Below are 19,447 nucleotides of genomic sequence, written 5' to 3' on the forward strand. Positions count from 1 at the left end.
GCAGCACTCCCTCAGTACTGACTCTCTGACAATGCCGCACTCCCTCAGTACTGACCCTCTGACAGTGCGGCACTCCCTCAGTACTGACCCTCTGACAGCGCAGCACTCCCTCAGTACTGACCCTCTGGCAGTGCGGCACTCCCTCAGTACTGACCCTCTGACACTGCGGCTCCCTCAGTACTGACCCTCTGACACTGCGGCTCCCTCAGTACTGATCCTCTGTCAGTGCGGCACTCCCTCAGTACTGACCCACTGACAGTGCGGCACTCCCTCAGTACTGACCCTCTGACAGTGCGGCACTCCCTCAGTACTGACCCTCTGACAGTGCAGGGCTCCCTCAGTACTGACGCTCTGACAGTGCGGCACTCCCTCAGAACTGACCCTCTGACAGTGCAGCACCCCCTCAGTACTGACCCTCTGACAGTGCGGCACTCCCTCAGTACTGACCCTCTGACAGTACGGCACCCCCTCAGCACTGACCCTCTGACAGTGCGGCACTCCCTCAGTACTGACCCTCTGACAGTGCGGCACTCCCTCAGTACTGACCCTCTGACAGTGCGGCACTCCCTCAGTACTGACGCTCTGACAGTGCGGCACTCCCTCAGAACTGACCCTCTGACAGTGCTGCACTGCCTCAGTACTGACCTTCTGACAGTGCGGCACTCCCTCAGAACTGACCCTCTGACAGTGCAGCACCCCCTCAGTACTGACCCTCTGACAGTGCGGCAGTCCCTCAGTACTGACCCTCTGACAGTGCCGCACTCTCTCAGTACTGCACCTCTGACAGTGCGGCACTCCCTCAGTACTGACCCTCTGACAGTGCAGCACTCCCTCAGGACTGACTCTCTGACATTGCCGCACTCCCTCAGTACTGACCCTCTGACAGCGCGGCACTCCCTCAGTACTGACCCTCTGACAGCGCAGCACTCCCTCAGTACTGACCCTCTGGCAGTGCGGCACTCCCTCAGTACTGACCCTCTGACACTGCGGCTCCCTCAGTACTGACCCTCTGACACTGCGGCTCCCTCAGTACTGATCCTCTGACAGTGCGGCACTCCCTCAGTACTGACCCACTGACAGTGCGGCACTCCCTCAGTACTGACCCTCTGACAGTGCGGCACTCCCTCAGTACTGACCCTCTGACAGTGCAGCGCACCCTCAGTACTGACCCTCTGACAGTGCGGCACTCCCTCAGAACTGACCCTCTGACAGTGCAGCGCTCCCTCAGTACTGACCCTCTGACAGTGCAGCGCTCCCTCAGTACTGACGCTCTGACAGTGCGGCGCTCCCTCAGTACTGACACTCCGACAGTGCGGCACTCCCTCAGTACTGACCCTCTGACAGTGCGACACTCCTTCAGAACTGACCCTCTGACAGTGCAGCACTCCCTCAGTACTGACCCTCTGACAGTGCAGCGCTCCCTCAGTACTGACGCTCTGACAGTGCGGCACTCCCTCAGAACTGACCCTCTGACAGTGCAGCACCACCTCAGTACTGACCCTCTGACAGTGCGGCACTCCCTCAGTACTGACCCTCTGACAGTACGGCACCCCCTCAATACTGACCCTCTGACAGAGCGGCACTCCCTCAGAACTGACCCTCTGACAGTGCAGCACCCCCTCAGTACTGACCCTCTGACAGTGCGGCACTCCTTCAGTCCTGACCCTCTGACAGTGTGGCACTCCCTCAGTACTGACCCTCTGACAGTGCAGCACTCCCTCAGTACTGACCCTCTGACAGTGCGGCACTCCCTCAGTACTGACCCTCTAACAGTGCCGCACTGTCTCAGTACTGCACCTCTGACAGTGCGGCACTCCCTCAGTACTGACCCTCTGACAGTGCAGCACTCCCTCAGTACTGACTCTCTGACAATGCCGCACTCCCTCAGTACTGACCCTCTGACAGTGCGGCACTCCCTCAGTACTGACCCTCTGACAGCGCAGCACTCCCTCAGTACTGACCCTCTGGCAGTGCGGCACTCCCTCAGTACTGACCCTCTGACACTGCAGCTCCCTCAGTACTGACCCTCTGACACTGCGGCTCCCTCAGTACTGATCCTCTGTCAGTGCGGCACTCCCTCAGTACTGACCCACTGACAGTGCAGCACTCCCTCAGTACTGACCCTCTGACAGTGCGGCACTCCCTCAGTACTGACCCTCTGACAGTGCAGCGCTCCCTCAGTACTGACGCTCTGACAGTGCGGCACTCCCTCAGTACTGACCCTCTGCCAGTGCAGCGCTCCCTCAGTACTGACGCTCTGACAGTGCGGCGCTCCCTCAGTACTGACACTCCGACAGTGCGGCACTCCCTCAGTACTGACCCTCTGACAGTGCGACACTCCTTCAGAACTGACCCTCTGACAGTGCAGCGCTCCCTCAGTACTGACGCTCTGACAGTGCGGCACTCCCTCAGAACTGACCCTCTGACAGTGCAGCACCCCCTCAGTACTGACCCTCTGACAGTGCGGCACTCCCTCAGTACTGACCCTCTGACAGTACGGCACCCCCTCAGCACTGACCCTCTGACAGTGCGGCACTCCCTCAGTACTGACCCTCTGACAGTGCGGCACTCCCTCAGTACTGACCCTCTGACAGTGCGGCACTCCCTCAGTACTGACGCTCTGACAGTGCGGCACTCCCTCAGAACTGACCCTCTGACAGTGCAGCACTGCCTCAGTACTGACCTTCTGACAGTGCGGCACTCCCTCAGAACTGACCCTCTGACAGTGCAGCACCCCCTCAGTACTGACCCTCTGACAGTGCGGCACTCCCTCAGTACTGACCCTCTGACAGTACGGCACCCCCTCAGTACTGACCCTCTGACAGTGCGGCACTCCCTCAGTACTGACCCTCTGACAGTGCGGCACTCCCTCAGTACTGACCCTCTACAGTGCGGCGCTCCCTCAGTACTGACCCTCTGACAGTGCGGCACTCCCTCAGTACTGACCCTCTGACAGTGCAGCTGTCCCTCAGTACTGACCCTCTGACAGTGCGGCACTCCCTCAGTACTGACCCTCTGACAGTGCGGCACTCCCTCAGTACTGACCCTCTGACAGTGCAGCTGTCCATCAGTACTGACCCTCTGACAGTGCAGCACTCCCTCAGTACTGACCCTCTGACAGTGCAGCACTCCCTCAGTACTGACCCTCTGACAGTGCAGTACCCCCTCAGTACTGCCCCTCTGACAGTGCGGCGCTCCCTCAGTACTGACCCTCTGACAGTACGGCACTCCCTCAGTACTGACCCTCTGACAGTGCAGCACTCCCTCAGTACTGACCCTCTGACAGTGCAGCACTCCCTCAGTACTGACCCACTGACAGTGCGGCACTCCCTCAGTACTGACCCTCTGACAGTGCGGCACACCCTCAGTACTGACCCTCTGACAGTGCGGCACTCCCTCAGTACTGACCCTCTGACAGTGCGGCACACCCTCAGTACTGACCCTCTGACAGTGCGGCGCTCCCTCAGTACTGACCCTCTGACAGTGCGGCACTCCCTCAGTACTGACCCTCTGACAGTGCAGCACTCCCTCAGTACTGACTCTCTGACAGTGCGGCGCTCCCTCAGTACTGACCCTCTGACAGTGCAGCACTCCCTCAGTACTGACCCTCTGACAGTGCAGCACTCCCTCAGTACTGACCCTCTGACAGTGCAGCACTCCCTCAGTACTGACCCTCTGACAGTGCGGCGCTCCCTCAGTACTGACCCTCTGACAGTGCGGCACTCCCTCAGTACTGACCCTCTGACAGTGCAGCACTCCCTCAGTACTGACCCTCTGACAGTGCAGCTGTCCCTCAGTACTGACCCTCTGACAGTGCAGCACTCCCTCAGCACTGACCTTCCGACAGTGGGTTGTTTTGATGCTCTGTGTCCTGGGTCCCTGGTGGACACGATTGGGTGACAATGCGTGCGGCAGCCTCACTTGGCCTTGGTTTGATGTCCTTTGATCTGTGTTTCCCTCAGGATAGTGACTCGAGTGATGATGAGCCTCTGATGAAGAAGGCAGAAACCCTGAGGAAGCAGAGATGCCTGGACCGGCAATCAAATAAACGTTCCCGGTGTTCCAGTGGGAGCGATGGCAACACGAATGGGAGCCCATCGTCCACCCGCACACTACCAACTGGCAAGAGGTCACGGGTCGATTCTGCTGGGTCCGGTAAAACTCCCTCTGACCCGTCTCCAACCCATAATCATTTCCTGTTTCCTGACCCCGACCCCTCTTTGCCCCCCCTTCCCCACTCTCTCTCCCCTCCATACTTTCTCTCCACCCACTCCTCTCTCTCCCTCTCTTTCCCCTGCCCCCTCTCTCCCTCTCTCTCTCCCCCTCTCTCTCTCTCTCCCCTCCATACTTTCCCTCCCCCCACTCCTCTCTCTCCCTCTCTTTCCCTATCCCTCTCTCTCCCCCTTCTCTCCCCTGCACTCTCGCACTCTCTCTCTCCCCTGCACTCTCTCTCTCCCTCCACCCCCACACTCTCACTCCACATGCTCTCTGTCTCTCCTTCACTCTCTGTTCCACCTGCCCGCACCCTCTTGAAGGGGGCTGGAGGAGGTTACAGGGAGGGTTGTAGGGGCTGGAGTAGGTTTTAGAGATGGGGAGGAGGTTGGATTGGGTTTGTTTATTGTCACGTGTACCGAGGTACAGTGAAAAGTATTTTTCTGCGAGCAGCTCAACAGATCATTAAGTACATGGGAAGAAAAGAAAATACATAATAGGGCAACACTGCAAACACAATGTTGCAGAGATAGGGAGGATTATCGGGACTGGAGGAGGTTACAGAGATAGGGAGGGTTGTAGGGGCTGGAGGAGGTTACAGAGATAGGGAGGGGTGTAGGGGCTGGAGGAGGTTACAGATATAGGGAGGGTTGTAGGGGGCTGGAGGAGGTTTCAGAGATAGGGAGGGTGTAGGGGCTGGAGGAGGTTACAGAGATAGGGAGGGTTGTATGGGCTGGAGGAGGTTACAGAGATAGGGAGGGTGTAGGGGCTGGAGGAGGTTGCAGGGATAGGGAGGATTATTGGGACTGGAGGAGGTTACAGAGATAGGGAGGGTTGTCGGGGCTGGAGGAGGTTAGAGAGATAGGGAGGGTTGTAGGGGCTGGAGGAGGTTACAGAGATAGTGAGGGTTGTAGGGGCTGGGGGAGGTTCCAGAGATAGGGAGGGTTGTTGCGGCTGGAGGAGGTTACAGAGATGGGGAGGGTTACAGGGGCTGGAGGGGTTTACATAGATAGGGAGAGTTGTAGGGGGCTGAAGGAGGTTACAGAGATAGGGAGGGCTGTAGGGGCTGGAGGAGGTTACAGAGATAGGGAGGGTTGGAGGGGCTGGAGGAGGTTACAGAGATAGGGAGGGTTGGAGGGGCTGGAGGAGGTTACAGAGATAGGGAGGGTTGTAGGGACTGGAGTAGGTTACAGATAGTGAGGATTGCCGGGTGCTGGAGGAGGTTACAGAGATAGGGAGGGGTGTAGGGGCTGGAGGAGGTTACAGAGATAGGGAGGGTTGGAGGGGCTGGAGGAGGTTACAGAGATAGTGAGGGTTGTAGGGGCTGGGGGAGGTTCCAGAGATAGGGAGGGTTGTTGCGGCTGGAGGAGGTTACAGAGATGGGGAGGGTTACAGGGGCTGGAGGGGTTTACATAGATAGGGAGAGTTGTAGGGGGCTGAAGGAGGTTACAGAGATAGGGAGGGCTGTAGGGGCTGGAGGAGGTTACAGAGATAGGGAGGGTTGGAGGGGCTGGAGGAGGTTACAGAGATAGGGAGGGTTGGAGGGGCTGGAGGAGGTTACAGAGATAGGGAGGGTTGTAGGGACTGGAGTAGGTTACAGATAGTGAGGATTGCCGGGTGCTGGAGGAGGTTACAGAGATAGGGAGGGGTGTCGGGGCTGGAGAAGGTGACAGAGATAGGGAGGGTTGTAGGGGAGGGAGGAGGTGACAGAGATAGGGAGGGTGTAGGGGCTGGAGGAGGTTACAGAGATAGGGAGGGTTGTAGGGGAGGGAGGAGGTTACAGAGATAGGGAGGGTTGTAGAGGAGGGAGGAGGTTACAGAGATAGGGAGGGTTGTAGGGACTGGAGTAGGTTACAGATTGTGAGGATTGCCGGGTGCTGGAGGAGGTTACAGAGATAGGGAGGGTGAACAAGGTCCATGGAGGGAATTGAAAACGAGGATGAGTATTTTGAAATGGAGGTGTTGCCGGTCAGGGTAGCAGGATGGGTGATGAGTGACTGGGGCTGGGTCACGGGCTGGGGGCAGCAGAGTTTTGGAGGGGCTGAGGTTTAGGGAGGGTCGAATGTGGGAGGGCAGCTGGGATAGCCGAGCCCGGCGGTGATGAGGGTGACTGACCAGGGTTTTAGCCGAGTGTGTCGGTGACTTGGCCATCGTCTCGTCTGGCTGGAGACTGCCAAAAGCTGGCATTGCATCAGGGCTTTACCTCTCCTGTCTCCTTGTGTTTTAAAGATTTGCACCACGGACCCTGCAGCCGGAACGGGGAAGCGGATCAGAGCAAGAGCTCATCCTCCGAGGGTGACGAGGACCCGGGGGGGGCAGGGAAATCCCCACCCTCCAGAGCAGGACGGGGGATAACGTCGCCCGACCGCAGCCCCAAGGACAAACCCCACCTCCGCGGCGGAGGGGAGGAGAGCCAGGGAGCGAGCGACAAGCGGGCCGCCGGCGACCCGTCCGGACAGGCGGAGCGGGCGCCTGATTCAAGAGCGGAGGCCGGGAACGAGCGGGAGACGAAGCTCAAGTCCAAGTGTGGGCTGCCGAGCAAGGAAGGGAACCGGGGCAGAGAAACCAAGCAGGAGACCGAGGGAGGACGGGCGGAGAGCAACAGCGACCAGAAGCGAGTCGCGTCGGGAGAGGGGAGTGGAAGCGAATCCGACTTCAGCCGGGGCGACGGAGCCTGTAGAGGGCCGAAGAAGGGAACGGCGGAGCCAAGAACGGAGGTGAAACATCAGAAGGAGAGTCAACGCAAGGTCGGCCGCAGACAGAAGCCAACAGAGTCCGATGATGACAGTGCCCAGAGCAAGGATGAAGAAAACGATTCGAGCGAGGAGGAAGACAGAGAGCCGAAGAAGGGAAGGACGAAGGCAGGAACGGAGGCAAAACAAGAACGTAAGAATGTCCAGGAGAGTCATCGCAAGGTCGGCCGCAGACAGAAGCCCAAAGAAACTGATGATAGTACCCAGAGCAAGGAAGAAGAAAGCAATTTAAGCAAGAGTGAAGAGGAAGATCGAGGGCCGAAGAAAGGAAGGACAAAGCCAAAAACGGAGATGAAACAACAAAAGAAGGAGAGTCAACGCAAGGTCGGCCGCAGACAGAAGCCGACAGAGTCCGATGATGACAGTGCCCAGAGCAAGGATGAAGAAAAAGATTCGAGTGAGAGCGAAGAGGAAGACAGAGGGCCGAAGAAGGGAAGGACGAAGCCAGGAACGGAGATGAAACAACAAAAGAAGGAGAGTCAACGCAAGGTCGGCCGCAGACAGAAGCCGACAGAGTCCGATGATGACAGTGCCCAGAGCAAGGAAGAAGAAAGCAATTTGAGTGAGAGCGAGGAGGAAGACAGAGGGCCGAAGAAGGGAAGGACAAAGCCAAAAACGGAGATGAAACAACAAAAGAAGGAGAGTCAACGCAAGGTCGGCCGCAGACAGAAGCCGACAGAGTCCGATGATGACAGTGCCCAGAGCAAGGATGAAGAAAATGATTTGAGCGAGGAGGAAGACAGAGGGCCGAAGAAGGGAAGGACGAAGCCAGGAACGGAGATGAAACAACAAAAGAAGGAGAGTCAACGCAAGGTCGGCCGCAGACAGAAGCCGACAGAGTCCGATGATGACAGTGCCCAGAGCAAGGATGAAGAAAATGATTCGAGTGAGAGCGAAGAGGAAGACAGAGGGCCGAAGAAGGGAAGGACGAAGCCAGGAACGGAGATGAAACAACAAAAGAAGGAGAGTCAACGCAAGGTCGGCCGCAGACAGAAGCCGACAGAGTCCGATGATGACAGTGCCCAGAGCAAGGATGAAGAAAATGATTCGAGTGAGAGCGAAGAGGAAGACAGAGGGCCGAAGAAGGGAAGGACGAAGCCAGGAACGGAGATGAAACAACAAAAGAAGGAGAGTCAACGCAAGGTCGGCCGCAGACAGAAGCCAACAGAGTCCGATGATGACAGTGCCCAGAGCAAGGATGAAGAAAAAGATTCGAGCGAGAGCAAAGAGGAAGACAGAGGGCCGAAGAAGGGAAGGACAAAGCCAGGAACGGAGATGAAACAACAAAAGAAGGAGAGTCAACGCAAGGTCGGCCGCAGACAGAAGCCAACAGAGTCCGATGATGACAGTGCCCAGAGCAAGGATGAAGAAAAAGATTCGAGCGAGAGCGAGGAGGAAGACAGAGGGCCGAAGAAGGGAAGGACAAAGCCAAAAACGGAGGTTAAAAAGAGCGTTAAGGGAAAACAACAGTGCAGAGGCAGCGGCAGACAGGATTCGGAGAGTAGCAGCTCTGGCAGCGAGGAGGAGGATGACGGGGAGGCGTCCCCTAGACGTAACAGCAAGAGGCAACCAAGCAGGGCGCCACCGAGGGAGCATGGGGCAGGGAAGAAGAGGGGTCAGAACCATTCGGCCGGCAAACCCCGTGACCAGAGCTCAGCCAGCGAGCAGGAAGGAAGGGGCAAACGCAAGAAGAAGGCCGGCGGCAGGGCAGGCAAGGCCCAGGCCACAGCCCCACGGGCGGCCGAATCGGATGAAGGGTCGGCGAGCGCAGAAGAGGAGGCCCGGGAACGTCAGGGGGCCAGTAAGGGATTGCCGAGTAAAGCCCTGCCCGCGAGGGCGGGAGGAGAGACCACAGGAGACGAGAGTTCAGGGAGCAGCAAATCAGCCTCCAGCGAGAATGAGGAGAAGGCAAATGGAGCAGGAAGCAAAGATACCCCCAGCAGCGAGAGCGAGAGGGACGGAGAAAGCGATTCGGCAAGAAAACACAGCAAGAAACAATCTAAGGTGAGCCCTGTGACACTGTCCCCATCAAACATTCCCAGGACAGGTACCGCACGGGTTAGATACAGAGTAAAGCTCCCTCTACACTGTCCCCATCAAACACTCCCAGGACAGGTACCGCACGGGTTAGATACAGAGTAAAGCTCCCTCTACACTGTCCCCATCAAACACTCCCAGGACAGGTACAGCAATGGTTAGATACAGAGTAAAGCTCCCTCTACACTGTCCCCATCAAACACTCCCAGGACAGGTACAGCACGGGGTTAGAACAGAGTAAAGCTCCCTCGACACTGTCCCCATCACACACTCCCAGGACAGGTACAGCACGGGGTTAGATACAGAGTAAAGCTCCCTCTACACTGTCCCCATCAAACACTCCCAGGACAGGTACAGCACGGGGTTAGATACAGAGTAAAGCTCCCTCAACACTGTCCCCATCACACACTCCCAGGACAGGTACAGCACGGGGTTAGATACAGAGTAAAGCTCCCTCTACATTGTCCCCATCAATCACTCCCAGGACAGGTACAGCACGGTGTTAGATAGAGAGTAAAGCTCCCTCTACACTGTCCCCATCAAACACTCCCAGGACAGGTACAGCACGGGGTTAGATACAGAGTAAAGCTCCCTCTACACTGTCCCCATTAAACACTCCCAGGACAGGTACAGCACGGGGTTAGATACAGAGTAAAGCTCCCTCTACACTGTCCCCATCAAACTCTCCCAGGACAGGGCCAGCAAGGGGTTAGATGCAGAGTAAAGCTCCCTCTACACTGTCCCCATCAAACATTCCCAGGACAGGTACAGCATGGGGTTAGATACAGAGTATAGCTCCCTCTACACTGTCCCCATCAAACACTCCCAGGACAGGTACAGCACGGGGTTAGATACAGAGTAAAGCTCCCTCTACACTGTCCTCATCAAACACTCCCAGGACAGGTACAGCACGGGGTTAGATACAGAGTAAAGCTCCCTCTACACTGTCCCCATCAAACACTCCCAGGACAGGTACAGCATGGGGTTAGGTACAGAGTAAAGCTCCCTCTACACTGTCCCCATCAAACACTCCCAGGACAGGTACAGCACGGGGTTAGATACAGAGTAAAGCTCCCTCTACACTGTCCCCATCAAACACTCCCAGGACAGCCACAGCATGGGGTTAGATACAGAGTAAACCTCCCTCTACACTGTCCCCATCAAACACTCCCAGGACAGGTACAGCACGGGGTTAGATACAGAGTAAACCTCCCTCTACACTGTCCCCATCAAACACTCCTAGGACAGGTACAGCACGGGGTTAGATACAGAGTAAAGCTCCCTCTACGCTGTCCCATCAAACACTCCCAGGACAGGTACAGCATGGGGTGAGATACAGAGTAAAGCTCCCTCTGCACTGTCCCCATCAAACACTCCCAGAACGGTACAGCACGGACTTCGAGCTCAATCGCTCGTATATCCTGATCGCTGGATGATCACTTTGCAGAACAAGTCGTGTGAAAAGGAGACTGGAAATGAGGAACACCCCACCATTAAACGGCTGAAGCGCTGTGTTGTCACCTGTGGGGTACGTCGCAATTACAAGAAACTATTTGAGAACTGCCGCAGCAACAAGGCAAAGATCAGAGTGCTTCGCCAGGAGCTGGAAGACCTGGGCATTAAAGGTAAGTGTGACCTGATAACTATTGAAAAATCTGCTAATGCGTACACCCCCCGGGGAGAGTCAGTGCCCTTGTGGGGGAGGGACCCGTACCCCGGGGAGAGTCAGTGCCCGTGGGGGAGACCCGTACCCCGGGGAGAGTCAGTGCCCATGGGGGAGGGGACCCGTACCCCGGGGAGAGTCGGTGCCCGTGGAGAGACCCGTACCCCGGGGAGAGCCAGTGCCCGTGTGGGGGAGGAACCCGTACCCCGGGGAGAGTCGGTGCCCGTGGGGGAGGAACCCATACCCCGGGGAGAGTCAGTGTCCGTGGGGGAGGGGACCCGTACCCCGGGGAGAGTCGGTGCCCGTGTGGGGGAGGGACCCGTACCCCGGGGAGAGTCAGTGCCCGTGGGGGAGACCCGTACCCCGGGGAGAGTCAGTGCCCATGGGGGAGGGGACCCGTACCCCGGGGAGAGTCAGTGCCCGTGTGGGGGAGGGACCCGTACCCCGGGGAGAGTCGGTGCCCGTGTGGGGGAGGGACCCGTACCCCGGGGAGAGTCAGTGCCCGTGGGGGAGGGGACCCGTACCCCGGGGAGAGTCAGTGCCCGTGTGGGGGAGGGACCCGTACCCCGGGGAGAGTCGGTGCCCGTGTGGGGGAGGGACCCGTACCCCGGGGAGAGTCAGTGCCCGTGGGGGAGACCCGTACCCCGGGGAGAGTCAGTGCCCATGGGGGAGGGGACCCGTACCCCGGGGAGAGTCAGTGCCCGTGTGGGGGAGGGACCCGTACCCCGGGGAGAGTCGGTGCCCGTGTGGGGGAGGGACCCGTACCCCGGGGAGAGTCAGTGCCCGTGGGGGAGACCCGTACCCCGGGGAGAGTCAGTGCCCATGGGGGAGGGGACCCGTACCCCGGGGAGAGTCAGTGCCCGTGTGGGGGAGGGACCCGTACCCCGGGGAGAGTCGGTGCCCGTGGGGAGGGAACCCATACCCCGGGGAGAGTCAGTGCCCGTGTGGGGGAGGAACCCGTACCCCGGGGAGAGTCGGTGCCCGTGTGGGGGAGGAACCCGTACCCCGGGGAGAGTCGGTGCCCGTGGGGGAGGGAACCCATACCCCGGGGAGAGTCAGTGTCCGTGGGGGAGGGGACCCGAACCCCGGGGAAAGTCGGTGCCCGTGTGGGGGACCCGTACCCCGGGGAGAGTCAGTGCCCGTGTGGGGGAGGGACCCGTACCCCGGGGAGAGTCAGTGCCCGTGTGGGGGAGGGACCCGTACCCCGGGGACAGTCGGTGCCCGTGTGGGGGAGGGACCCGTACCCCGGGGAGAGTCAGTGCCCGTGGGGGAGACCCGTACCCCGGGGGAGAGTCAGTGCCCATGGGGGAGGGGACCCGTACCCCGGGGGAGAGTCAGTGCCCGTGTGGGGGAGGGACCCGTACCCCGGGGAGAGTCGGTGCCCGTGTGGGGGGAGGGACCCGTACCCCGGGGAGAGTCAGTGCCCGTGGGGGAGACCCGTACCCCGGGGAGAGTCAGTGCCCATGGGGGAGGGGGACCCGTACCCCGGGGAGAGTCAGTGCCCGTGTGGGGGAGGGACCCGTACCCCGGGGAGAGTCGGTGCCCGTGGGGAGGGAACCCATACCCCGGGGAGAGTCAGTGCCCGTGTGGGGGAGGAACCCGTACCCCGGGGAGAGTCGGTGCCCGTGTGGGGGAGGGACCCGTACCCCGGGGAGAGTCGGTGCCCGTGTGGGGGAGGGACCCGTACCCCGGGGAGAGTCGGTGCCCGATGTGGGGGAGGGACCCGTACCCCGGGGAGAGTCAGTGCCCGTCGGGGAGACCCGTACCCCGGGGAGAGTCAGTGCCCGTGTGGGGGAGGGACCCGTACCCTGGGGAGAGTCAGTGACCGTGTGGGGGAGGAACCCGTACCCCGGGGAGAGTCGGTGCCCGTGGGGGAGGAACCCATACCCCGGGGAGAGTCAGTGTCTGTGGGGGAGGGGGACCCGTACCCCGGGGAGAGTCGGTGCCCGTGTGGGGGACCCGTACTCCGGGGAGAGTCAGTGCCCGTGTGGGGGAGGGACCCGTACCCCGGGGAGAGTCAGTGCCCGTGTGGGGGAGGGACCCGTACCCCGGGGAGAGTCGGTGCCCGTGTGGGGGAGGGACCCGTACCCCGGGGAGAGTCAGTGCCCGTGGGGGAGACCCGTACCCCGGGAGAGTCAGTGCCCATGGGGGAGGGGACCCGTACCCCGGGGAGAGTCAGTGCCCGTGTGGGGGAGGGACCCGTACCCCGGGGAGAGTCGGTGCCCGTGTGGGGGAGGGACCCGTACCCCGGGGAGAGTCAGTGCCCGTGGGGGAGACCCGTACCCCGGGGAGAGTCAGTGCCATGGGGGAGGGGACCCGTACCCCGGGGAGAGTCAGTGCCCGTGTGGGGGAGGGACCCGTACCCCGGGGAGAGTCAGTGCCCGTGGGGGAGACCCGTACCCCGGGGAGAGTCAGTGCCCGTGTGGGGGAGGGACCCGTACCCTGGGGAGAGTCAGTGACCGTGTGGGGGAGGAACCCGTACCCCGGGGAGAGTCGGTGCCCGTGGGGGAGGAACCCATACCCCGGGGAGAGTCAGTGTCCGTGGGGGAGGGGACCCGTACCCCGGGGAGAGTCGGTGCCCGTGTGGGGGACCCGTACCCCGGGGAGAGTCAGTGCCCGTGTGGGGGAGGGACCCGTACCCCGGGGAGAGTCAGTGCCCGTGTGGGGGAGGGACCCGTACCCCGGGGAGAGTCGGTGCCCGTGTGGGGGAGGGACCCGTACCCCGGGGAGAGTCAGTGCCCGTGGGGGAGACCCGTACCCCGGGGAGAGTCAGTGCCCATGGGGGAGGGGACCCGTACCCCGGGGAGAGTCAGTGCCCGTGTGGGGGAGGGACCCGTACCCCGGGGAGAGTCGGTGCCCGTGTGGGGGAGGGACCCGTACCCCGGGGAGAGTCAGTGCCCGTGGGGGAGACCCGTACCCCGGGGAGAGTCAGTGCCCATGGGGGAGGGGACCCGTACCCCGGGGAGAGTCAGTGCCCGTGTGGGGGAGGAACCCATACCCCGGGGAGAGTCAGTGTCCGTGGGGGAGGGGACCCGTACCCCGGGGAGAGTCGGTGCCCGTGTGGGGGAGGGACCCGTACCCCGGGGAGAGTCGGTGCCCGTGTGGGGGAGGGACCCGTACCCCGGGGAGAGTCAGTGCCCGTGTGGGGGAGGGACCCGTACCCCGGGGAGAGTCAGTGCCCGTGTGGGGGAGGGACCCGTACCCCGGGGAGAGTCAGTGCCCGTGTGGGGGAGGGACCCGTACCCCGGGGAGAGTCAGTGCCCGTGGGGGAGACCCGTACCCCGGGGAGAGTCAGTGCCCATGGGGGAGGGGACCCGTACCCCGGGGAGAGTCAGTGCCCGTGTGGGGGAGGGACCCGTACCCCGGGGAGAGTCGGTGCCCGTGTGGGGGAGGGACCCGTACCCCGGGGGAGAGTCAGTGCCCGTGGGGGAGACCCGTACCCCGGGGAGAGTCAGTGCCCATGGGGGAGGGGGACCCGTACCCCGGGTAGAGTCAGTGCCCGTGTGGGGGAGGAACCCATACCCCGGGGAGAGTCAGTGTCCGTGGGGGAGGGGACCCGTACCCCGGGGAGAGTCGGTGCCCGTGTGGGGGACCCGTACCCCGGGGAGAGTCAGTGCCCGTGTGGGGGAGGGACCCGTACCCCGGGGAGAGTCAGTGCCCGTGTGGGGGAGGGACCCGTACCCCGGGGAGAGTCGGTGCCCGTGTGGGGGAGGGACCCGTACCCCGGGGAGAGTCAGTGCCCGTGGGGGAGACCCGTACCCCGGGGAGAGTCAGTGCCCATGGGGGAGGAACCCATACCCCGGGGAGAGTCAGTGTCCGTGGGGGAGGGGACCCGTACCCCGGGGAGAGTCGGTGCCCGTGTGGGGGACCCGTACCCCGGGGAGAGTCAGTGCCCGTGTGGGGGAGGGGACCCGTACCCCGGGGAGAGTCAGTGCCCGTGTGGGGGAGGGACCCGTACCCCCGGGGAGAGTCGGTGCCCGTGTGGGGGAGGGGACCCGTACCCCGGGGAGAGTCAGTGCCCGTGGGGGAGACCCGTACCCCGGGGAGAGTCAGTGCCCATGGGGGAGGGGACCCGTACCCCGGGGAGAGTCAGTGCCCGTGTGGGGGAGGGACCCGTACCCCGGGGAGAGTCGGTGCCCGTGTGGGGGGAGGGACCCGTACCCCGGGGAGACTCAGTGCCCGTGGGGGAGACCCGTACCCCGGGGAGAGTCAGTGCCCATGGGGGAGGGGACCCGTACCCCGGGGAGAGTCAGTGCCCGTGTGGGGGAGGGACCCGTACCCCGGGGAGAGTCGGTGCCCGTGGGGAGGGAACCCATACCCCGGGGAGAGTCAGTGCCCATGGGGGAGGGGACCCGTACCCCGGGGAGAGTCAGTGCCCGTGTGGGGGAGGGGACCCGTACCCCGGGGAGAGTCGGTGCCCGTGTGGGGGAGGGACCCGTACCCCGGGGAGAGTCAGTGCCCGTGGGGGAGACCCGTACCCCGGGGAGAGTCAGTGCCCATGGGGGAGGGGACCCGTACCCCGGGGAGAGTCAGTGCCCGTGTGGGGGAGGGACCCGTACCCCGGGGAGAGTCGGTGCCCGTGGGGAGGGAACCCATACCCCGGGGAGAGTCAGTGCCCGTGTGGGGGAGGAACCCGTACCCCGGGGAGAGTCGGTGCCCGTGGGGGAGACCCGTACCCCGGGGAGAGTCAGTGCCCGTGTGGGGGAGGAACCCGTACCCCGGGGAGAGTCGGTGCCCGTGGGGAGGGAACCCATACCCCGGGGAGAGTCCGTGTCCGTGGGGGAGGGACCCGTACCCCCGGGGAGAGTCGGTGCCCGTGTGGGGGACCCGTACCCCGGGGAGAGTCAGTGCCCGTGTGGGAGGGGGACCCGTACCCCAGAGAGAGTCGGTGCCCGTGGGGGAGACCCGTACCCCGGGGAGAGTCAGTGCCCGTGTGGGGAGGGACCCGTACCCCGGGGAGAGTCAGTGCCCGTGTGGGGGAGGGATCCGTACCCCGGGTAGAGTCAGTGCCTGTGAGGGAGACCCGTACCCCGGGGAGAGTCAGTGCCCGTGGGGGAGGGGACCCGTACCCCAGAGAGAGTCGGTGCCCATGTGGGGGAGGGACCCGTACCCCGGGGAGAGTCAGTGCCCGTGGAGGAGGTGACCCGTACCCCGGGGAGAGTCGGTGCCCGTGGGGAGGGACCCGTACCCCGGGGAGAGTCAGTGCCCGTGTGGGGGAGGGACCCGTACCCCGGGGAGAGTCAGTGCCCGTGTGGGGGAGGGACCCGTGCCCCGGGGAGAGTCAGTGCCCGTGTGGGGGAGGGAACCGTACCCCGGGGAGAGTCAGTGCCCGTGTGGGGGAGGGACCCGTACCCTGGGGAGAGTCAGTGACCGTGTGGGGGAGGGACCCGTACCCCGGGGAGAGTCGGTGCCCGTGGGGGAGGAACCCATACCCCGGGGAGAGTCAGTGTCCGTGGGGGAGGGGACCCGTACCCCGGGGAGAGTCGGTGCCCGTGTGGGGGACCCGTACCCCGGGGAGAGTCAGTGCCCGTGTGGGGGAGGGACCCGTACCCCGGGGAGAGTCAGTGCCCGTGTGGGGGAGGGACCCGTACCCCGGGGAGAGTCGGTGCCCGTGTGGGGGAGGGACCCGTACCCCGGGGAGAGTCAGTGCCCGTGGGGGAGACCCGTACCCCGGGGAGAGTCAGTGCCCGTGTGGGGGAGGGACCCGTACCCTGGGGAGAGTCAGTGACCGTGTGGGGGAGGAACCCGTACCCCGGGGAGAGTCGGTGCCCGTGGGGGAGGAACCCATACCCCGGGGAGAGTCAGTGTCCGTGGGGGAGGGGACCCGTACCCCGGGGAGAGTCGGTGCCCGTGTGGGGGGACCCGTACCCCGGGGAGAGTCAGTGCCCGTGTGGGGGAGGGACCCGTACCCCGGGGAGAGTCAGTGCCCGTGTGGGGGAGGGACCCGTACCCCGGGGAGAGTCGGTGCCCGTGTGGGGGAGGGACCCGTACCCCGGGGAGAGTCAGTGCCCGTGGGGGAGACCCGTACCCCGGGGAGAGTCAGTGCCCGTGTGGGGGAGGGACCCGTACCCTGGGGAGAGTCAGTGACCGTGTGGGGGAGGAACCCGTACCCCGGGGAGAGTCGGTGCCCGTGGGGGAGGAACCCATACCCCGGGGAGAGTCAGTGTCCGTGGGGGAGGGGACCCGTACCCCGGGGAGAGTCGGTGCCCGTGTGGGGGACCCGTACCCCGGGGAGAGTCAGTGCCCGTGTGGGGGAGGGACCCGTACCCCGGGGAGAGTCAGTGCCCGTGTGGGGGAGGGACCCGTACCCCGGGGAGAGTCGGTGCCCGTGTGGGGGAGGGACCCGTACCCCGGGGAGACTCAGTGCCCGTGGGGGAGACCCGTACCCCGGGGAGAGTCAGTGCCCATGGGGGAGGGGACCCGTACCCCGGGGAGAGTCAGTGCCCGTGTGGGGGAGGGACCCGTACCCCGGGGAGAGTCGGTGCCCGTGTGGGGGAGGGACCCGTACCCCGGGGAGAGTCAGTGCCCGTGGGGGAGACCCGTACCCCGGGGAGAGTCAGTGCCCATGGGGGAGGGGACCCGTACCCCGGGGAGAGTCAGTGCCCGTGTGGGGGAGGGACCCGTACCCCGGGGAGAGTCGGTGCCCGTGGGGGAGACCCGTACCCCGGGGAGAGTCAGTGCCCGTGTGGGGGAGGAACCCGTACCCCGGGGGAGAGTCGGTGCCCGTGGGGGAGGGACCCGTACCCCGGGGAGAGTCGGTGCCCGTGTGGGGGACCCGTACCCCGGGGAGAGTCAGTGCCCGTGTGGGAGGGGACCCGTACCCCAGAGAGAGTCGGTGCCCGTGGGGGAGACCCGTACCCCGGGGAGAGTCAGTGCCCGTGTGGGGGGAGGGACCCGTACCCCGGGGAGAGTCAGTGCCCGTGTGGGGGAGGGATCCGTACCCCGGGTAGAGTCAGTGCCCGTGTGGGGGAGGGGACCCGTACCCCGGGGCGAGTCGGTGCCTGTGGGGGAGACCCCGTACCCCGGGGAGAGTCAGTGCCCGTGGGGGAGGGGACCCGTACCCCAGAGAGAGTCGGTGCCCCATGTGGGGGAGGGACCCGTACCCCGGGGAGAGTCAGTGCCCGTGTGGGGGAGGGACCCGTACCCCGGGGAGAGTCAGTGCCCGTGTGGGGGAGGGACCCGTGCCCCGGGGAGAGTCAGTGCCCGTGTGGGGGAGGGACCCGTACCCCGGGGAGAGTCAGTGCCCGTGTGGGGGAGGGACCCGTACCCTGGGGAGAGTCAGTGACCGTGTGGGGGAGGGACCCGTACCCCGGGGAGAGTCGGTGCCCGTGGGGGAGACCCGTACCCCGGGGAGAGTCGGTGCCCGTGGGGAGGGACCCGTACCCCGGGGAGAGTCAGTGCCCGTGTGGGGGAGGGACCCGTACCCCGGGGAGAGTTGGTGCCCGTGGGGGGGACCCGTACCCCGGGGAGAGTCGGTGCCCGTGGGGGAGGGACCCGTACCCCGGGGAGAGTCAGTGCCCGTGTGGGGGATGGACCCGTACCTCGTGGAGAGTCGGTGCCCTGTGGGGGTGGGACCCGTACCCCCGGGAGAGTCAGTGCCCGTGTGTGGATGGACCCGCACCCCGGGGAGAGTCGGTGCCCGTGTGGTGGGAGGGACCCGTACCCCGGGGAGAGTCGGTGCCCTGTGGGGGTGGGACCCCTACCCCGGGGAGAGAGAGTGCCCGTGGGGGGAACCCGTACCCCGGGGAGAGTCGGTGCCAGTAGGGGGACCCGTACCCCGGGGAGAGTCGGTGCCCGTGGGTGGAACCCGTACCCAGGGGAGAGTCGGTGCCCGTGGGGGAGGGGACCCTTCCCCGGGGAGAGTTAATACCCTTGGGGGCGAGGGACCCGTACCCCAGAGAGTCGGTGCCCGTGGGGTTGGGGCCCGTACCCCGGGGTGAGTCGGTGCCCGTGGGGGGGGACTGGTACCCCGGGGATTGTTAATACCTGTGGGGGCGAGGGACCCGTACCCCGGGGAGAGTCGGTGCCCGTGGGGGGGACTGGTACCCCAGGGAGAGTCGGTGCCCGTGGGGGGGACTGGTACCCCAGGGAGAGTCGGTGCCCGTGGGTGGGTCTGGTACCCCGGGGAGACTCGGTGCCCCTGGGGGGGGGACCAGTACTCGGCGAGAGTCGATGTTCGTGGGTAGCGATCGTCTGCGTACTGGGCAGGCTAATTGCACCTTGTCTAAATATGGAACAGGCCACAGGCCTGAGTGGTTTGTGCATGGAATGTCCGCTGCTGTTATCTCACACCTTGTGTCTCTCTCTCTTGGTGTTTCTCACTCTCCCGCTCCCTCTGTCTCTCGCCCCCCCAATCTTTGTGTCCCTGTTCTTCCCTTTCTTCCCAACTCTCACCCCCTCCCCTTCCTCACCCGACTCTAGGTAATCCCTCGCTGGAGAAGTGTAAAGCATTACGCATTAAACGTGAAGAAGCTGCTGAGCTGGCTTCACTGGATGTGGCTAACATTATTCACACTGAAGGTATGTTTGCCCCTGTTGGCACCAGTGACATCAATCCGTCTGCTCAGCGTCTGTCAGAACGCCTCATCCGTAGGGGTGGCAGGGTGGTGCAGTGGTTAGCACTGCTGCCTCACGGCGCCGAGGTCCCAGGTTCGATCCCGGCTCTGGGTCACTGTCCATGTGGAGTTTGCACATTCTCCCCGGGTCTGCGTGGGTTTCGCCCCCACAACCCAAAAGATGTGCAGGGTAGGTGGGTTGGCCGCGCTAAAATGCCCCCTTAATT

General features: G+C 63.6%; 1 protein-coding gene across 1 annotated transcript; it reads left to right on the forward strand.

Annotated features, from left to right (window-relative positions):
• Positions 1-3,965: 3,965 nt before the first annotated feature.
• On the forward strand, positions 3,966-19,349 carry LOC140406555 (uncharacterized; the record flags this gene model as incomplete). The annotated part of the gene is made up of 4 exons (XM_072494552.1): positions 3,966-4,155; positions 6,442-8,969; positions 10,450-10,627; positions 19,087-19,349. Coding segments are annotated over exons 1-4 (3,132 nt in total), but the record flags the coding sequence as incomplete, so codon positions are not given.
• Between the last annotated feature and the right edge of the window lie 98 nt (positions 19,350-19,447).

The sequence above is a fragment of the Scyliorhinus torazame genome, unplaced genomic scaffold (genome assembly GCF_047496885.1).
Source record: "Scyliorhinus torazame isolate Kashiwa2021f unplaced genomic scaffold, sScyTor2.1 scaffold_603, whole genome shotgun sequence".
Lineage (NCBI taxonomy): Eukaryota > Metazoa > Chordata > Chondrichthyes > Carcharhiniformes > Scyliorhinidae > Scyliorhinus > Scyliorhinus torazame.